This window comes from Topomyia yanbarensis, chromosome 2 (genome assembly GCF_030247195.1).
Source record: "Topomyia yanbarensis strain Yona2022 chromosome 2, ASM3024719v1, whole genome shotgun sequence".
In the NCBI taxonomy this organism is placed as follows: Eukaryota; Metazoa; Arthropoda; class Insecta; order Diptera; family Culicidae; genus Topomyia; species Topomyia yanbarensis.
The window spans coordinates 108,730,903-108,748,607 of NC_080671.1; the positions used below are offsets into that span (position 1 = coordinate 108,730,903).

The 17,705-nt window shown below is 40.6% G+C and overlaps 1 protein-coding gene across 2 annotated transcripts in view; it reads left to right on the plus strand.

Moving 5' to 3' along the window:
• Positions 1-17,705, plus strand: part of LOC131679162 (nuclear receptor coactivator 2-like) — a 509,619-nt gene that overhangs the window by 39,568 nt on the left and 452,346 nt on the right. For both annotated transcript variants that reach the window (XM_058959795.1, XM_058959796.1), the window contains exon 2: positions 6,232-6,353. In XM_058959795.1, the coding sequence (XP_058815778.1) occupies positions 6,232-6,353 (122 nt within the window). The remainder of the gene's footprint in view (positions 1-6,231; positions 6,354-17,705) is intronic.

Here is a 17,705-nt window from a genome sequence, read left to right on the forward strand (position 1 = left end):
TTAAAATGATACACAGAATTATATTCTGTAATAAAATTACAGTTTTGTATGTCAATAGTATGAAATTTAAGAACATGTATAAAGTTATTGTTAGAAAAACTTTTTGACCAATAAGTTTTCCATCATACAATTACATTCAAAATGTTTCTTTTCTTTTTAGTTTTTCGTTGACAAAATATAAAAAATTAGAAAAAATGGTTTTTTTTGCGATTTAAATTTTTAACACGAATTTTTATTTTTGTGAAAAATAGCACAACATTTTTTTCAGTGTATATTTTTTTCGTACATAAATATTTATTCCCTGAAACTCGTTCTCAGAATGTTATGCTATATAAAATAGAGTAATCGAACAAAAAAAAATTTAAATTAAGACACGTAGAAATGTTTACGCCCTTTTTAAAAATTGCTCTTGTATCAAAATATTGCAATTGTCAGAGAAAATCATGGAGATTCATAAACCGAACACAACTTCAAAGTTTAGTTCGAATCGACGATGGTCATATTTTGTGATCGGCCGGTTTCTCATGGAATCCCTCTATTGTCAAAATTTGCACTAAATCTTCTAATCTGGCAGGCGATTGGTAGATACGGAGAAATGGATCAACTTCTTGCCACTATCATCAGCTCTGGGGCATCAAGCTATCTCAATTTTATGATGTTTTCAAGTTAAATCAAATTAAATTCAAGGCTGGCACTGGCCTGGCGGAGATGGTAGAGCGATGGTCTCATAAGTAACTCGTCGTGTGTTCGAGTCTCCGACAGGAATCGTATCTGATATCCTCTAATTTACTCAAAATTTGTTGAATATATCATTGATGACGTCGCCAAAATAACTAGAAACTATAAATATACATGAGCTCAATAATTTCAGCATCACTTGCTACCAACATATTGAAGAGAACACATCGCACTTACCAGTGGCGTAGCCAGGGGGGGGGGGGGGGGGGTTGGGGTTTAAAACCCCCCCCCCAAACCAAAATTAATTGGATTGAAAAAAAAATTGATGCTGACGAATTTATTTTAATATTCCACAAAATATTTTTGGAAAAATATTCTCTGATCACTACATTGATAACTGTGTTTAGAGCGTCATGAGAACTTTTGGAAAATTATGGGAAGGGGATCTTGTAACTTATCTCTTAGCCAAAATCCCATAGTTGTCAAATTTCTTCAATGTAAAATAAAATAACTGTCTGAATTATTATGAGCTCATTTTTGGAAAGATGCTTCAAAATATGGATTAGAGACAATTTTTCGAATGGGAATCTAAATTTGAATAGGTTGATTGTACATAAAACATAAGCTTGTTTACCGAAAACTTACATACATTTCAACATTTGCTGAAAATGTATTTTTTTAGATTGTGTAGAGTTTAGACAAGAATTCAATATGGGTTACAACAAGAATAACATTTCAGAAACTAGTTGAAAGCTGATGTAATTTTGTCTCTAGCAGGTCAGGATCGGTTTTATGAGCATTGGATTTTTGTTGTATTATCAACTATATGAATAGCCTCTTAGCAGGATGCAATGAATGGCGTACTAAAATTTTGTGTACTACGTTCTAGTACTGCAAGTTGTGAGGTTGACTAATAAAGAAAAGTAAAATTAATGCTCGATAAATTTTTAACGGTCACGATCACATTCATTCGAAACTGCCAAATTTCGATGTTAAGTAACATTGAAGAATTTCAAAACGTAAAATTGTTCATCTGCTGATAGAAAATTTTTGACGGTTAATCCTCCTAGAAGTAATTATAGACAAGAATTACTCTTCAACCAAGTTTGGGTCGAGACTTAATGTCTCCAGCAAAGTTTTCGAAAGTGCTATTTCAAACAACTTTGTCAAAGACATAAATATCCCACATGTTCAGAGTATCGAAATATAGTAGTAGAAAACCTTTACAACAAGCTATTCTGAAATTACTGTATTTGATAAATCTCTTCTGCGGTAATTAAATAATAAATTCACATTGCGTTCAAGGTGCCTTTGAAGCTTACAAAAAAAATAAGGGAATTGGATATAAAACAAATAATTCCCAGATATTAAAAGGACTCAAAAACACAAAGAGTGATTCCATTTTCAGGAGCTAGCATCAATTCGGCGCAAGCTTAGTCCGCCCACCAAGTTAGTGTCGGATTCTGATGAGATGAAGTCGAAACGCAAGTTTCAGTTCCATCCATCCATAATTTAGTTATAGGTTTTGTGTTCTCAACTCGCAATGATTGTTTCAAACAATTTTATCCGTAGCGCAGAAAAAAATAGTTTTCACCTAAATTTTTATTCACTAAGAAGAAATATAGCAGGCCCAGTCCATTTAAATCCCTATATGTTGAATTCATGTAGCCTTCATATTTTCAACAAAATTGTTTGAAATGACATTATCAAAAACTTTGCTGAAGGCACCATGTCTCTTAATATTTTTGAAAAATTAATTCACCATAATTACCTCTATGAGAGTTAATCACTAAAATTTCTATATCAAAGCAGGCGCTGTTTTATGTTGATAACTTCCCGAAGTTGTCAAACCTTCAAAGTCAAGGATTATTATATTAGGTGATCTTGAACGTTGAAAATTTTTTAGATCATTTATCCCACTTTAAAAGATCGCAATTTTTGACTTCATTGACATATTATACAAGAAAATAATCTATAGAGGTTTGAAAACTGTTCCATGTTGATCCTTCTTGTTTTTAAACTGGAATGACATCTGTTAGATTACTTATGTTTTAGAGTTTTCAATAATTTATCAAACTCATATTAAATTTTAGCATTTTTTCAAAAAAATTGCGATTTTCATCAAAACCCCCTCCAAACCAAATTTCTGGCTACGCCACTGGCACTTACTTCCCCTCTACCGAAGTGGCTCTTCTTTAGATCTCTTTGTTTCTAAACTACTGAAATTAATCCGATTGTTTTGAAACTTTTGTTGTATTTACTATCAAGATTGGAAGAGATGTTTAATTACTTGAAGAAATTTGAAATCTCTGTTTGGTTATAGGTTTGTTTTGCCACGATTTGAAAAAGTGTTTCAATTAAGCTGTTTCGAGACGAGGTAACAGGACACACGCTACAAAAATATTGACACACAAAATCCATAGTGAATATTTTTTGTGGCGTGTTTCCTGTTGGTTCGTCTACGAACAGCTTTAAAGTTAGGGGCACCTTTCGCATCAATGTCGTACGGTTAGCGAAGACGTAAGGTTCTTTCGAAAATGTCATTTTAATCAAATCGAAACGGGAGGATCAAAGCGCATTTCCGACAGCACTCGTGCATAAATATGGAAGAGGTACTCTTGAGTCGATTTCAAGTGATTGATTTTTTTTTCTTTCTTTTCTCTGTGATTCCTGTTCATTCTTCTCATTTTATTCCGTAATTAACAAAAACCAAGAACATGAGACTGCCGCATACTGAAAATATGAAATCGTGAAAATAATCTTAATCACTTGAAGATATAGATTCAACCAGTCACAACATTTTAGTCGCTCCCTGTGACTGCCTTTTGATGTTCGTTTGCTCTCTCTCTCTCTCTCTCTCTCGTCACGTTGTTTTCAAACTTACTCGGACATTATTTGGTAGCCATAGAAGCCAATCTGCTGCTGGTTGCAACATTAAGTTCAATATGATTTATTCACTAATACGCGATTTAGCAGCAATTGCAATATGCTTGATGAAATCTGATTGAAAGAAAGGACAAAATCATGACCGCTAGTCATATTGTAACTGTGTACGTTTCTTCGAATCAAGTAAGTTTAAAATAGATAAATGAACTCGCCTCTCAGTACAACTACTGTAGAGTGCACCGTTCTTGTGCGAAATTCAAATTGTTTACAATATCAAAACATGTCATTTAAACAACGTGGAAATTTGGGTGGGAGCTAGTTTTGCGGATTTTTTTTTTGTCAAAAAATGAATCAAAGTAACAAAAATCTTTTGGGAAAAATTTGAACGAAATTAGACCATAATCAACACGTGCCCCAGAGCGATTGAAGTTTTGTATAGGAATTATATGTATATTTTCATTCGTTTAAATGGATAGTTTTTAAGCTCTTATCTTCGGAAAAAGTGTGAATAATATTATTACAAGCCGCATTGCCAATGAAACCAAGTTATATGGGGAAGACCGCTTGGAATCAGATGTTAAACATTAGCTTTTGTTCTACGAACCTTTAAATTGTCCTTCTTTTTACAAAACTTCTTTATGTGTTAAAATATAAACCTTTGCTTAGAAAGGTAGCTAAATATCTATTAAAATGGAAATAATACTGATATAATGCATAAAAGCGTCAGTGATATTCAAAACATGAATACTCTACATATGCATTTTGTGCTGTTATAGAGCTAATATAAAGCAGTTTATTAGTAATGTAATACTGTGTTTTTATTCGTTATGCATCTCCTTTTCAGAATTATATTCAACTTTGTTTCTAACGAATTCAATATTGCCCAGGTAATGAAAGGAGCGCATTTGTCGTGAATAACAATGCAGTTCATGTATTCAAAGCACACTAAAATGGTTTTTGTAAAATATTATTCCTCCTGAGTGGTTCTGTTAAGATTAAAATATTCGCAACATATCATTAGAAGCGGGCAATTCATCAAACAGTAAAGGAAGCTGTCTAGTAGCATACTTAGTACCAATAATAGGCTTCATATTTGACAGTCCCTCATTATAGCTGCATATTGGCATTAGTATATTAATCTCCAGAAGATCATCGAATAAAAGTTGCTTTGTGGTTTACATCAGAACTTTGGGAATGATGTAATGAAGTACTGTGCAAAGATTTCGGCACTAACCAAGCATGGTAATGTAACCACAAAGACCTCTAATGGTTGTTTCAAAACAACAACAGTTGCAAAAATAATGAAATTTGAATTACCTAGTTGTTATCAGTTTCAACAAAGAAAATAATGCACTATGATCAATCGCAGACTTCAGAATGTGGTATAAGAAATGTCACTTCTCACTTTTAGGTGGGTTATATCTAGATTGCATAGAAACAATGTTTGATTAAAATCTACACACTTATTTTAATGCATTCCAGTCAATTTCATAAGTTTTATAAAAACTACCATGCGTCTCCATTGAAATTAACAAAAATGTTTTTCGGCTTTTGCGCACCTAGGTGCAGATAGCCGCCTAGTTACACGAAAAGAAGTCTTTATTCTGAATATAGGGATCGTTCTAAAACTTATCTAAAAAATAGGATAGCAAACATTTTTTTTCTCCATATGCATTTGTTCTAGAGACATTCTACATCTTTAACTTTAAAATATTAGAAAAAATGTTCCGCCTTCATTTATGCTGAGAATTCGGAAATATATATAACTCATTGTTAGTACAGTAACTAGTAAAAATCACTTATTTTTCAACAATGTGAACTTGTTTAGATAACTATTTATGAGCTACCGGGCGTCTCCATAATGGTAGTAAAAACATGCATGGCGCAAAATTGCGCTATATAAAGTCTATATAGAAATTTTTGAGTTAATTTTATCCAAAATTAGAGAAAAATGTAATAAGTATTTGCAAATGAATTACAAGACATTGATTTTCGGGGTTTGTCACACGTCGTGCCACTGTGCGCTGTTACATTATGTGGTGATTGCTTTTAACTTTAACTTGATGAGGTATTCGATAAAAGCCAAAATATTTTCTATCCTAAAATGTAATTAGTTTAAGCAACCACCATTGAGGTCGAGGGGTTCTGCTGGTGAAGATACAACAGATAAACGATATAAACTGCAAAAGCTGCCTCCAACACCTCCACATCAATAGCCAGCACTATCAGTGAGTTAGCAAATCCGGAAGATGACGGATTCTCACTCGTGACGCATAGGTGCAAGAAACCAGGAAGCAAATCTATTAGCGAACATCACGACAGCAATACTGATGAGGACATGGACGTGTATTACAACGAGGGAGACGCGAATGATCCCCGGGATGTAGTTGTTGTGGAAATACTTTTTTTGCGTTTTATCGACCAAAATCTTAAATTTCATAACCTTAGATGCTTCTTCAGACAGCTGGCTTCTACGAACCTGTTCATCTTCCTTTTCAACAAATCTCGCAGGGGTGGACCGTATTGAACTAGTGCCTACTTTCGGCACCATCTGACTAGAGAAACAAGTGTTCCTATTGATTATCTCTTAGCTCTAGTACCAATAGCAGCCATCATCCTAATCCAATTCAAACCTAATCGATGTTCGTTTTCTCTTTCATTTTCCAGGTGGCTGGCGTATCAGCGACCACGGAGCGATTAACTGCTCCCCCGGCGCCTCCTCAGGGCCACTCGCCCCTCCAACTCTTAGATGAGCCTCACATGTCCATTGCTGCGGCTGAAAATGCAGGGTAAGTGTACAATCAAATACAGAGGAGTGGGGGGGGGGGAGGGTTTGGTGCGATATCTCTCGAGTTGTTTCGCAACATGCACGAAGAGGATATCAGCGCTTTCGATTGAGGAGTTACCTCATCACTGCGATTGAAGCTCACCACACTCGAGGGACAGCCAGCCGAAATGATGAGCAGATAATTGAAATATTATGGCACTTAATTTCAATCAGTACGCTTTGGTGCGTTGTGATTATCGGATTTATGACGCGGCACAAAGTGATGTCTGCCACCCCCGTCTACGTACGTGTACGCATTTGCGCAAGCAGTGAGTCTGCAATCATCGCCAATTAAATTGTTGGTCGGTCCGGTCCGGTCAGCTCCGGTACGGCACCGAACTGCTGGCATAGCAGACTAACCGTGCCTGGTCGAGTGGTTTGATCATACCACGAGAGACACGACCCAGCGCTGAGAGACAATGCACGCGCGGCGTTTGATTGCGGATGTACGATGCAAATCAAATTGCAGCATATGTGTACATACATGTAATTGTTGTCCGCGGACGGCACACCGCGATATGGCGTTCGCGCTGGTCATATACCACTGCAGCGCCGTCAGCGGCAGCAGGCCATCGACAATGTGGTTAAGTGGTGCTCAATGGGTGGAGATGACTTACCGACATGTGTCGGATGGTTTTGTTTGATTCTGCGGAATTTGCAGCAGCCGCTCAGCAGTGAAAGTGAAACTCTATGAAGCTTTTCTGATGCGTCTATGAGCAGATGCTACTGGCACTTTGGATCGTTCTGAAGCTTATTCCCAGCCGGCAGTTTTTTTTTATCGGATTATCAGATTAGTGAAATCGAATTAGAACTGATCTAATTTGATTATCTAATCTAGTTAAGCCCATTTCTCAATGAAAAACAGTTTAAAAAAGAAAATCAACAAAATTATTCTGTCAAATAGAACGAGCTGCTGATGGTACCACAACGAACGACTAGAAGCTTTCTCGTTGCTTGGAACGTCCATCTAAATTTAGCCTTTTTGCTGTCTTTGCAATGAAAAAACACAGAGAAAAAGCAATATTTTTTATTTCGAATGGAAGAAAAACGATCGTTCGCTTTGCTACACCACCACCTCAACCATCCCGGTCAGTGCATCCCCTCGCAAACACCGCCGGATGCTGATGCCGCCGGTGAACCGACTCGTCGGTGTTTGGGCAATCACACTTTCGGATGGCAGAAACGAAGCAGAAACGACCGTGTATTTGCTAACAATAAATGCCAACAAATCAATTTATTTTGACGATGACCTGCCTCAACTCAATTATCATTCTCGCTGCTCTCACTGGTGCTGGTCGGACGGGGGACGTCTGGGCGCGTGTTTTGTGCTGTATATTTGTCTCCGCCGCAGCCACAGCCGCCGCCGCCGGTCGTCGTTCATTTAATGCATCCCACAACACACACACAGCCGTTGATTCAGTTGATGGCCTGCGCCTGGTGGTGATGCAGACCGCACACGGGCAGAACGATGGACAGTGGCAGTGGACGGATGGCGCTTTGTTGGTTCCATACCGTCCTCGCTCGGTGGCCATCTGATCCGTCCGAGTGCTCAGTGGCAAAGTGGCAACACATTTTGGTGACTTCCACGGCTCTCCGTATGTGGTGTCAATGTGCACATACGACGATGACGAAGACGACGACGACAACGACGCCAACGACGACGATGACACTCCGATGCCAGTACCGATGCGCTATGCACAATCATTGCAACTGTAAAATGAACACCGCTCCTCCCTCATCGTTCGTCATCATCTCCACGGCTAGCTAGCAGCTAGCGTCGTCGTCGTCGTCGATTTTGTCGTAATCACTCTGCTGGTGGTGTCCTACCTACTGTGCTGGTTTGGATGTCGTCATCCGTGTAAGTATGTACACCAAACTTTAGCGTGGGCTGGGTTTGGGATGCTTAGAAGCGATGGCGCTGGTTGATAGGGGAAGTGGCGGGAACAGAACTGCGGAATCGGAACAACAATGAACATCAGTCTGGATGCCGTCCAGACATATGACATTCGATGGCGGCGATTAGGTGTCGGGAAAACACTTGGAGCCGTGCAGTGCATTGTTGCTCACCCGGTGGTGCGGCGGTCAGTGGCAATTTTCCAGCTACGTTATGCATATATTGCTTTGTGTGGGAATTACTGGGGATATTTATTGATATTTTGTTTGTCATTACATCATTTTAACGAAGAGGTCAGGATAGTTCAATGTTCCTTGTTTTATAAAACAGGTATTAAAGATTAAACATATAAAATATATCATTTTGGCGACACCGTTTAAATTAGCGGCATCCAGTATCATGAATCAGGATCAGTGCCGAGCCACAGGGCCGGCGGAACATTTTTTCCCCGAGTGGGTAGTAAGATTTGGAGTAATTTCTACCCGTACTGGCGAAAGTTCAGACATGGCGTGTGTAAGTCAAAATGAAAATTCTCTGATAATAACTGGTGACCATTTGGAAACACCCTTAACGGGCTGTTTGATCGACGGCTCAGCAAAAATGTGTTAGTTGATTACTGATACTACAAATGTTTCACAGTTAAGTACCAATTACTCCATTCTTTTAAATTTCGTTGCATTAATTTTTAGTTCCCTGCGGTAAAACGTTTTCGTACGAAGAAGTATTTAGTCTGCGTACCCGCCCGGGAAGTAGAGATTGATGGTGTAGTCATCAGAAGGGGTCTTTTTGCGAACTATAGGGTTGGCTCCTTCCAGAACCCTTTGCTGCAATCACTGAAAATTCTGGTATGCAAGCAATTGCGTTCAGCAAAGTGCCAGCTGTTCGGCCATCTATGGGAGCTGTCCATCAATGTCAGCTTCTTTCTCCGAACAGCCTAGATAAGCCGTGTAGTGTCGGTAGTGGTTGTTTCAACCGGCTAAGAATTACACTACGGACTACCTGTTCCGGTGGTAACACCAAACAGGGAACCCCAATTCCATAGTGTCATGCGACCCGTGCTATGGGTAAAATTGTTGAGGGGGTTTAAAATATTCTCAATGGTGAACGGAGCCTGGGAAGAGCCGGCCAAACTCCCCAGTAACTGGCTGTGGTCCACTAGGAGGTTGATAACTCTGTTATCTTTCTCCGGACAAAACCAGCCTAGAGGCCGTGTGGCATTCGGCGGGTTGAAGTATGTCAACCAAGTATTTATCCACTGGGTTCCTGTTCCCATGTCGTAGGAGGCGACTGAAAACAGGAGTCCTCAAGTCAAGGTGTTACTCCGTGCCGAGGACTGAATGGCTGGCAGGACTAAAATATGCCAGTCGCGCACGGAGTGTCGTGGGTCTTACCCTTGCTGTGTTATGCGAATCTCTGACACAGTGGACGTTCGTTTCTTCGCAAATCGTGGGATTCAAATGATATTCACGTCCCTAATATCCATTTCGGGATTCGCTATATGCGATTATAAGCCAACGTGTTTGGTATCTTCTAGTTGCTGTACAACAAGTGCTGATGATGAAATGTGTAGTGCTGTAATCAAATATGGTTAGAGTAGCACAAATTAATCTTCAGCATAAACGTACAGCAACTATGAATCTATCTCGCCTTGTGCAGGAAGGGAAAGCTTCCAAAGCTTTGGTTCAAGAGCCGTATTTCCATAAAGGAAACTTCTATGTTGGAAAGCTACTTAACCCCGTCTTCGTAGCATTCAACAAAAATGGCATGACAAATCCACGTGAAATGCCTCGTGCATGTATACTTGTGAATAGTGCAATTGACGCTTGTCTTATATCAGACCTCACAACTCGTGATATTTGTACTGTCATGGTAAATATAACTGTTGACAACATAAACAAGAAATACGTCTATTGTTCGGCATATTTGCCGCATAATGAACCATCACCTTCTGATGATTTCAAAAGGGTTGTATCATACTGTGGCAGAAATGGGTTTCCTCTCATAATCGGCAGTGATGCAAATTCCCACCACATAATTTGGGGCAGCTCTGATATCAATTTGAGAGGCACTGAATTGATGGAATACTTAAGTAGTACAAATCTGCACATTCTTAATGCAGGAAACCGCCCAACTTTTGCACGAGCTGGCAGAGAAGAGGTGTTAGATGTAACTCTCTGCTCTGACAGTATTACGCATGAGTTGACAAACTGGCTCGTACCAAACGAGCTCGAACCGTCGTTATCTGATCATAAGTACATCGTCTTTGATCATTTAAACGTCTCGCTAGATATCGTCACCTATCGTAATCCCAAATCTACGAACTGGGACCTCTACGAAGAGGGCTTGGCGACTAGGTTTCATGGGTATCTTCCGACGATTGAATCTCCAAGTGATTTGGATGAGGTCGTGGATAAAACAAGCTCACTCATAGTAGCAGCATACCAAGAGGCTTGTCCGCTTCGAGTTATGCGTGCTTCTAGAGGAACACCTTGGTGGAATACCGAACTTGTTCGACTCAAAAAGTTATGTAGGAGAGCTTGGAATCGCAGGCGCGGGTCGGAGGCATTTAAGTTGGCTCGCAAAGCATACAGGAATGCCCTTCGATCCTCTGAGGGAAGTGGTTGGAAAAGCCTCTGCACAAATGTCTCAAGTCTCAACGAGACTAGTAGATTAAATAAGTTACTTTCGAAATCGAAAGACTTTCATGTCAGTTCCATTAGAACTGCTAATGGTGAATACTCGTCTGACGAAGATGTTGTACTCAACTGTCTTTTTGACACACACTTTCCAGGTTGTACGGAGCCATCACTGACGACTGCCCCTGAGTTCTTTTCAGGCAGTTCTGATTCTTGGGCATTTGCTCGTAGAATTGTGACAACCGAATCGATCAAATGGGCGATTGAAAGTTTTGCTCCGTATAAGTCTCCGAGAAAGGACGCAATTATTCCAGTTCTACTACAAAAAGGATATGAACACTTCAAGCATATTTTGAAAAAGGTTCTTACTTGCAGTCTTGCAACATTCCATTAGCGTGGCGGGAAATAACTGTCAAATTCATTCCCAAAGGTGGCCGCATCACTTATGAGGAGGCAAGGAGCTTTAGACCGATCAGTCTGACCTCCTTCCTTCTCAAATCAGTGGAACGTTTAATCGACCACTACATTCGGGATGGTAGCTTGGGCAAGCACCCGCTGCATGCAATGCAACATGCATATCAGCGGGGGAAGTCTACTACCACCCTGTTACACAATGTTGTCTACAACATTGAAAAAGCTTTTTCACAAAAGCAATCAAGTTTAGGAGTTTTTCTCGATATTGAAGGTGCTTTTGACAACGTGTCATATATTCATATATCACGAACTGGATACACGCAATGCTTAGCAACCGACATCTGTGCTCATCGTTAAGACAAGTAGAGATGAGGAAACTGAGTGTCTGCGGATGTCCTCAAGGTGGGGTGCTGTCACCACTTCTATGGAACCTTGTCGCCGATAGCTTGTTGAGAAAACTAAATGAGCTTGGGTTTCCGACGTATGGTTTCGCCGATGATTATCATATAATGATCACCGGTATTTGCATTAACACACTTTTTGATTTGATGAAACAAGCCTTATGTGTTGTTGAGCGGTGGTGCCTTCATGTTGGACTATCAGTTAATCCAAATAAAACCTCAATGGTGCTTTTCACGCCACGAAGGATTACAACCGGAGCTCGTCCATTGCAGTTTTTTGACTCTGAAATTATTGTCGAAGATCAAGTTAAGTACGTTGGGGTAATTCTCGACTCAAAACTTAATTGGACAGCTCACATCGATTTCAGGATCAAGAAAGCTTGCATGGGCTTTGGCCAATGTAGACGGGCTTTCGGCAAATCTTGGGGACTCAAACCCAAGTACATTCAGTGGATCTACACAACAATTTTTAGACCAATACTGGCATACGGGTGCCTTGTTTGGTGGCAGAAGGGAGAAGTCATGACAATCCAATCAAAGTTAAACCATCTTCAGAGGATGGTCTTGATGGCGATGACTGGTGCGTTCTCGACAACACCTACTGCTGCTCTCGAGGAAATCTTGAACATAAAACCACTACATGTGTTTCTGAAACAAGAAGCACTTTCTTGTGCATACCATCTTAAGGTTACTGGGCTCTGGAACAGTAACCCAATAGATCGTGTAACTAGCCACACAAGACTGTGGCCCCAAATGGTTACTTGGGATGAATATACACTTGCTCCCAGTGACCTTACACTCACATGTAGTTTTCCTTCTAAAACTTTCAATGTGAGAATTCCTCTTCGTGAGGAATGGCTGTCTGGCTGGATGGAGCGACAACTTGAAGAATACGTAGTTTGTTACACGGACGGTTCTTTGTTGGAGGGCCGAGCCGGTGCTGGTGTCTATTGTCATGAGATGAGATTAAACCAATCTCATTCGCTTGGTAGATACGGTACCGTATTCCAAGCAGAAATCTTTGCGATTCTGTGTAGCGTACAATCCACACTTCAACAGGGAATTTGCGGTAAAAGAATTTATTTTTTCTCTGACAGTCAGGCTGCCCTGAAAGCACTTAGTTCGGCAGATTCGAGATCGGAATTAGTAATCGCATGTCGAACTCAAATCGAAGAACTTAGCATTTCAAATGCTATCTACCTTCTATGGGTACCTGGTCATTCCGGTATTACTGGAAATGAATGGGCGGACGAATTGGCTAGAGCTGGCGCTGCGACTGATTTCGTTGGTCCAGAACCAGTTCTACCACTGTCAATAAGTTGGATAAAGCACAAGATTCGCTCTTGGGCTGCATTCGAACATGCCAACCATTGGCGTAGCTTGCAAACTTGCGTTCAAACAAAGGCTTTTCTGCCGGATGTGAGTCCAAAAATGTCAAGAAATTTGTTGCATTTTTCCAAGCACAACTGCAGTATTCTGGTTAGGGCACTGACTGGACATTGCAAGCTCAATTATCACATGGCTACTATTCAGCGCGCTGAGTGTTATTCATGTGATCTTTGTGAATCCGATTACGGAACATCATATCATTTGATATGCAATTGCCCTGTATTAATGCAATTGCGCATCCGGATTTTTGGTTCTCCATACATAGATGAACCTATGTACAGAGAGCTGAAATTTAAGGATATGCTTTTGTTCCTAACCCAGTGTGGTAAAGAGCTATAGTTTTTTAGCCGTATTTGAATGACAATATCTCTTCGGGGGTGTTGATATATCCGCTCACTGTTTGAGTAGAGGTTCTAAATCCCTCCGGGGGTTGGAAATTTTATTCCTGCTGTTGTAGCACCTGCAGATCGTTCAGCATCACTCCGGGGGTGCAGAATGCTCTGTTTTAATTGTTCTGTGTCGTTGTTTTTCTTACCCCTAACCTTACCACTTCCCCAATCCTTCCCATCAGGAAAATGATGAAAAGATGATTCTTGGCAAGGCACAAATCTCCGATCAACATGGGGAACGTGCCATTTGAGCCAGACACTACTGATTCCTGATTCCTGAAGTCAAAATGAAAATTCTCCGATAATAACTGGTGACCATTTGGAAACACCCTTAACGGGCTGTTTGATCGACGGCTCAGCAAAAATGTGTTTGTTGATTACTGATACTACAAATGTTCCACAGTTAAGTATCAATTACTCCATTCTTTTAAATTTCGTTGCATTAATTTTCAGTTCCCTGCGGTAAAACGTTTTCGTACGAAGAAGTATTTAGTCTGCGTACCCGCCCGGGAAGTAGAGATTGATGGTGTAGTCATCAAAAGGGGCCTTTTTGCGAACTATAGGGTTGGCTCCTTCCAGAACCCTTTGCTTCAATCACTGAAAATTCTGGTATGCAAGCAATTGCGTTCAGCAAAGTTTAAGAAAACAACTAATTTTCCATGAGCCTCATCGAGCTTTTCGACGGATCTGTTCTTTTAAACTTGTTTTTTTTTACCGGGGCTCGTCTACCTGATTCGCTCCCTTGTTCACTAAAGAGTAAGATTCTGACAGCCTCATTGAGGAAACATCTTTTAATGTTCCTATACATTTTCAAAAGAGCTTCCTCCCTGAAGGCCTGAGAGTGTCCCTCGATGGGTGCCGTTACAAAACCAAGGTAGGTAGTTGCACCTGGTCTCCAAAATTCCACATGGGACATGCCTTGTGTAAAACCTGGTTAACTTCCGACGTAGATCTTCCACAATTTTAACGCCAGGGCTCAGAAAACACTATGGAGTAGCATTTTTGTGGATCAAAATGTGTTATTATTTCAATCGAATTAGCCTTTGCTCGGTATCAGATATTGAAGTTGTCGCTTGTCAAATCCAAATCAAAGGCTACAACTTATTGACATTGTTTCCATACACATCGCCCCTCCTCAGCTGGTTCTAGAAGACTTCAATTTCCACAGTATGCCATGGGGTTGTCTTCACGATGATAACCGATCTATCTTACTGCATAATATTCGCAACAATTTCCAAAGACGTGACTTCCTTCGGGTGATATATCTGGTCATATCCAATCATTGTACGTTGAATACGCATCTCCAGCGTATTGAGGTTATGGAGGGAGATCTCTGCGCTTATGCTGACAGTTGTCGCGACATTAAACATGTTGTCTGGTCGTGCGCCTAGTGTTCTAGCTCAAGATCTTCGTTAAATGAATCCCTTCGGCCTCGGTCCAGTCCGAGATGTGCTGGCTATCCTCGATCTCTCCTATATGTCTCTCATATACATATTTTTAAACACGTTAGATATCCAAATGTAGTTGCCCTTTTCTCATTTGATTGACATCCTAACAGCTAATTGGAAATTTGATCCTAAGTGGATCCAAGGAGGCCAGTCGGCGATCCGGATCATGTTGCCCTGACAATGATCTTCCACTTGCCGAAAAGCTGCAAGTTTAATTTCATTTTTTCATCATTGTTGTTTGCCCTCTCCTCACTTTCCCTGATACGATCTTTGCTACTGAGGTTCGAATCGATCCCTCCTGTCTGTCTTTTGTCTTCCCTGTAAAATGCCTACTAGTGTTTCGTCTTGTTTCAATTTTTAATCCAATAATTGTTTTTGTTCAAGCATACAAATTGTATATCTAGTCTTTAAAAATATTTCATACTGCATCCTTTAGCCTGAATAAAATTGTATTTTGTAAAGTGTAAATATTTTTGTATATTGATCTGAACTCCTTGCTTTAAGATGTAGCTGTGTCAGAATGTATTTCCCAAGCACAAATATAAAAAAATGATCCCAAATTAAGAACAAATCCTGACTGTTATCCCATATTATCAATAAATTTAAATTGCAAAGCAAAATAATTTGTATCTAAGTAAAAATATGAAATTGTTGTACATAGAGAACATACGTGGTTAATCTCAGGTTTTGGTATGTTCCAAACTTTCGAGTGGGTAATTCCCCCCTCGCTAATTTTCGAGTGGGTAGTACTACCCATACTACCCACGCGTTCCGCCGGCCCTGCCGTGCCATGTTGACTTATCCCTGTCCCAATGGAAAGGAAAAGTATGCAGTAAGTAGAAATGCAGGGAAATGGAAAAAAACATCGCAACACAATTACAACACAAAACAATAAACAGCCTGGATTCTTCACTCTCGAAGGAATAATGAACTCTGCTGATAAAGCTAATAGTTTTTTACCACAATAGCATATCCTTGAGAATTAACTATGTATTGAGAACCAAAAATCCGGATTCGAAATTGCATTAATGTAGAGCAGTTACATATCAAATTATATGACGTTTCGTAATTGGATTCACAAAGATCACACAAATAACACTCAGCACGCTGAATAGCAGCCATGTGATAATTGAGTTTTCTATGTGCAGCCAACATAGACGACAACCTCAACAATCTGCGGGAGTCAATCCACGGAGCGGTGAGCACAGCAGCGCGAGAAGTAATAGGTATTGTTCAGAGACGACCCAGAAACGGTTGGTTCGATGAGGAGTGCCAAACGGATGAGAAAAATGCTGCCAGAAGCCGGATGTTAGTGTCTGGTACCCGGCAGAACAGAGAGCGGTACAAGGAAGCAAGAGGAGCCGAAAAAAGAATTCACCGCAGAAAGAAAAAGCAGTATGAGAAGAACGTCATTGCTGAGGCGCAAAACAATATGGAACAAAATGATGCGCGGAAATTTCATGAAACTGTCAATGGCGTACGGAGAAAAACAGCGCCGTCTCCCGTCATGTGCAATGACCGTGAAGGTAACTTACTGACAGATAAAACTATGGTAGCAGCCAGGTGGAGCACTTCGAGACATTGTTGAATGGAGAGAATGTTGGTGCGTCAACGAACAGAATAAGGATAAGTGACGATGGACAAGCGGTGGAGCCTCCGACGCTAGAAGAGATGAAAAAGGCAATCGAAGAGCTGAAAAACTGTAAGGATGCTGGAAAGGACGATCTCCCGGCCGAACTTTTCAAACACTTCACCGTACTCTTTTGAAGGTTTGAGAAGAAGAAGAACTACCTGCTGACTGGCTAGAGGGCCTCATTTGTCCCTTATACAAAATGGGACACAGACTGGAGTGCACCAATTATCAGAGAATATCGCTGCTCAATTCGGCGTCGCAAAATTATGTCACCTAGTTCAACGGATTGAGGCCGTTGGAGGAGCCTTTCGTCGGCGAATACTAAGGTGGTTTTCGTGAAGGCCGATCAACAACGGATCAAATGTTTAGCGACGGATCCTAGATAAATTCCGGGAATACAACTTGCAGACACACCATCTGTTTATTGATTTCAAAACGGCGTACGATTCAGTGATAAGAAACCGAGTTATGGCAGATAATGGTAGAACATGGTTTTCCGACGAAACTGAGCTAGGCTGATTCGTGCAACGCTGGATGGATCGAAATCAAGTGTTCGGGTTGCGGATGAGATTTCGACGACCTTCGTAACCTTGGACGGATTGAAGCAGGGTGATGCGCTGTTAAGCTTGCTGTTCAACATTGCTCTTGAAGGGGGCCATTAGGAGAGCAGGCGGGCAAAGGAACGGTACCATCGTCGCTCACGACCGCCGAGCCGTGTTAAAGGCATTCGTGGCTTTTAAAAGGGAGAGACAGCAAGAATTGGTCTCACAATCAACACCAGCAAGACGAAGTACATGATAGCTGGAAGAATACGTGCGTCCAATAATGATGTTGGTAGTGAAGTGGTGTTAGGTGGTGATAAATTTGAAGTAGTGGAAGAATTTGTGTACCTTGGAACTCTAGTGACGCCGCGATAATGATGTTACCCGCGAGGTGAAAAGGCGTCTTGCAGCTGCAAATAGGGCTTTTTACGGACTTCGTAGCCAGCTGAAGTCCCGTAGTTTGCAGACGGAGACAAAATTCGCGTTGTACAAAACATTGATAGTTCCGGTTACCTTGTATGGCCATGAAAGTAGATCGTAGAGCGTTCGGTGTCTTCGAACGTAAGCT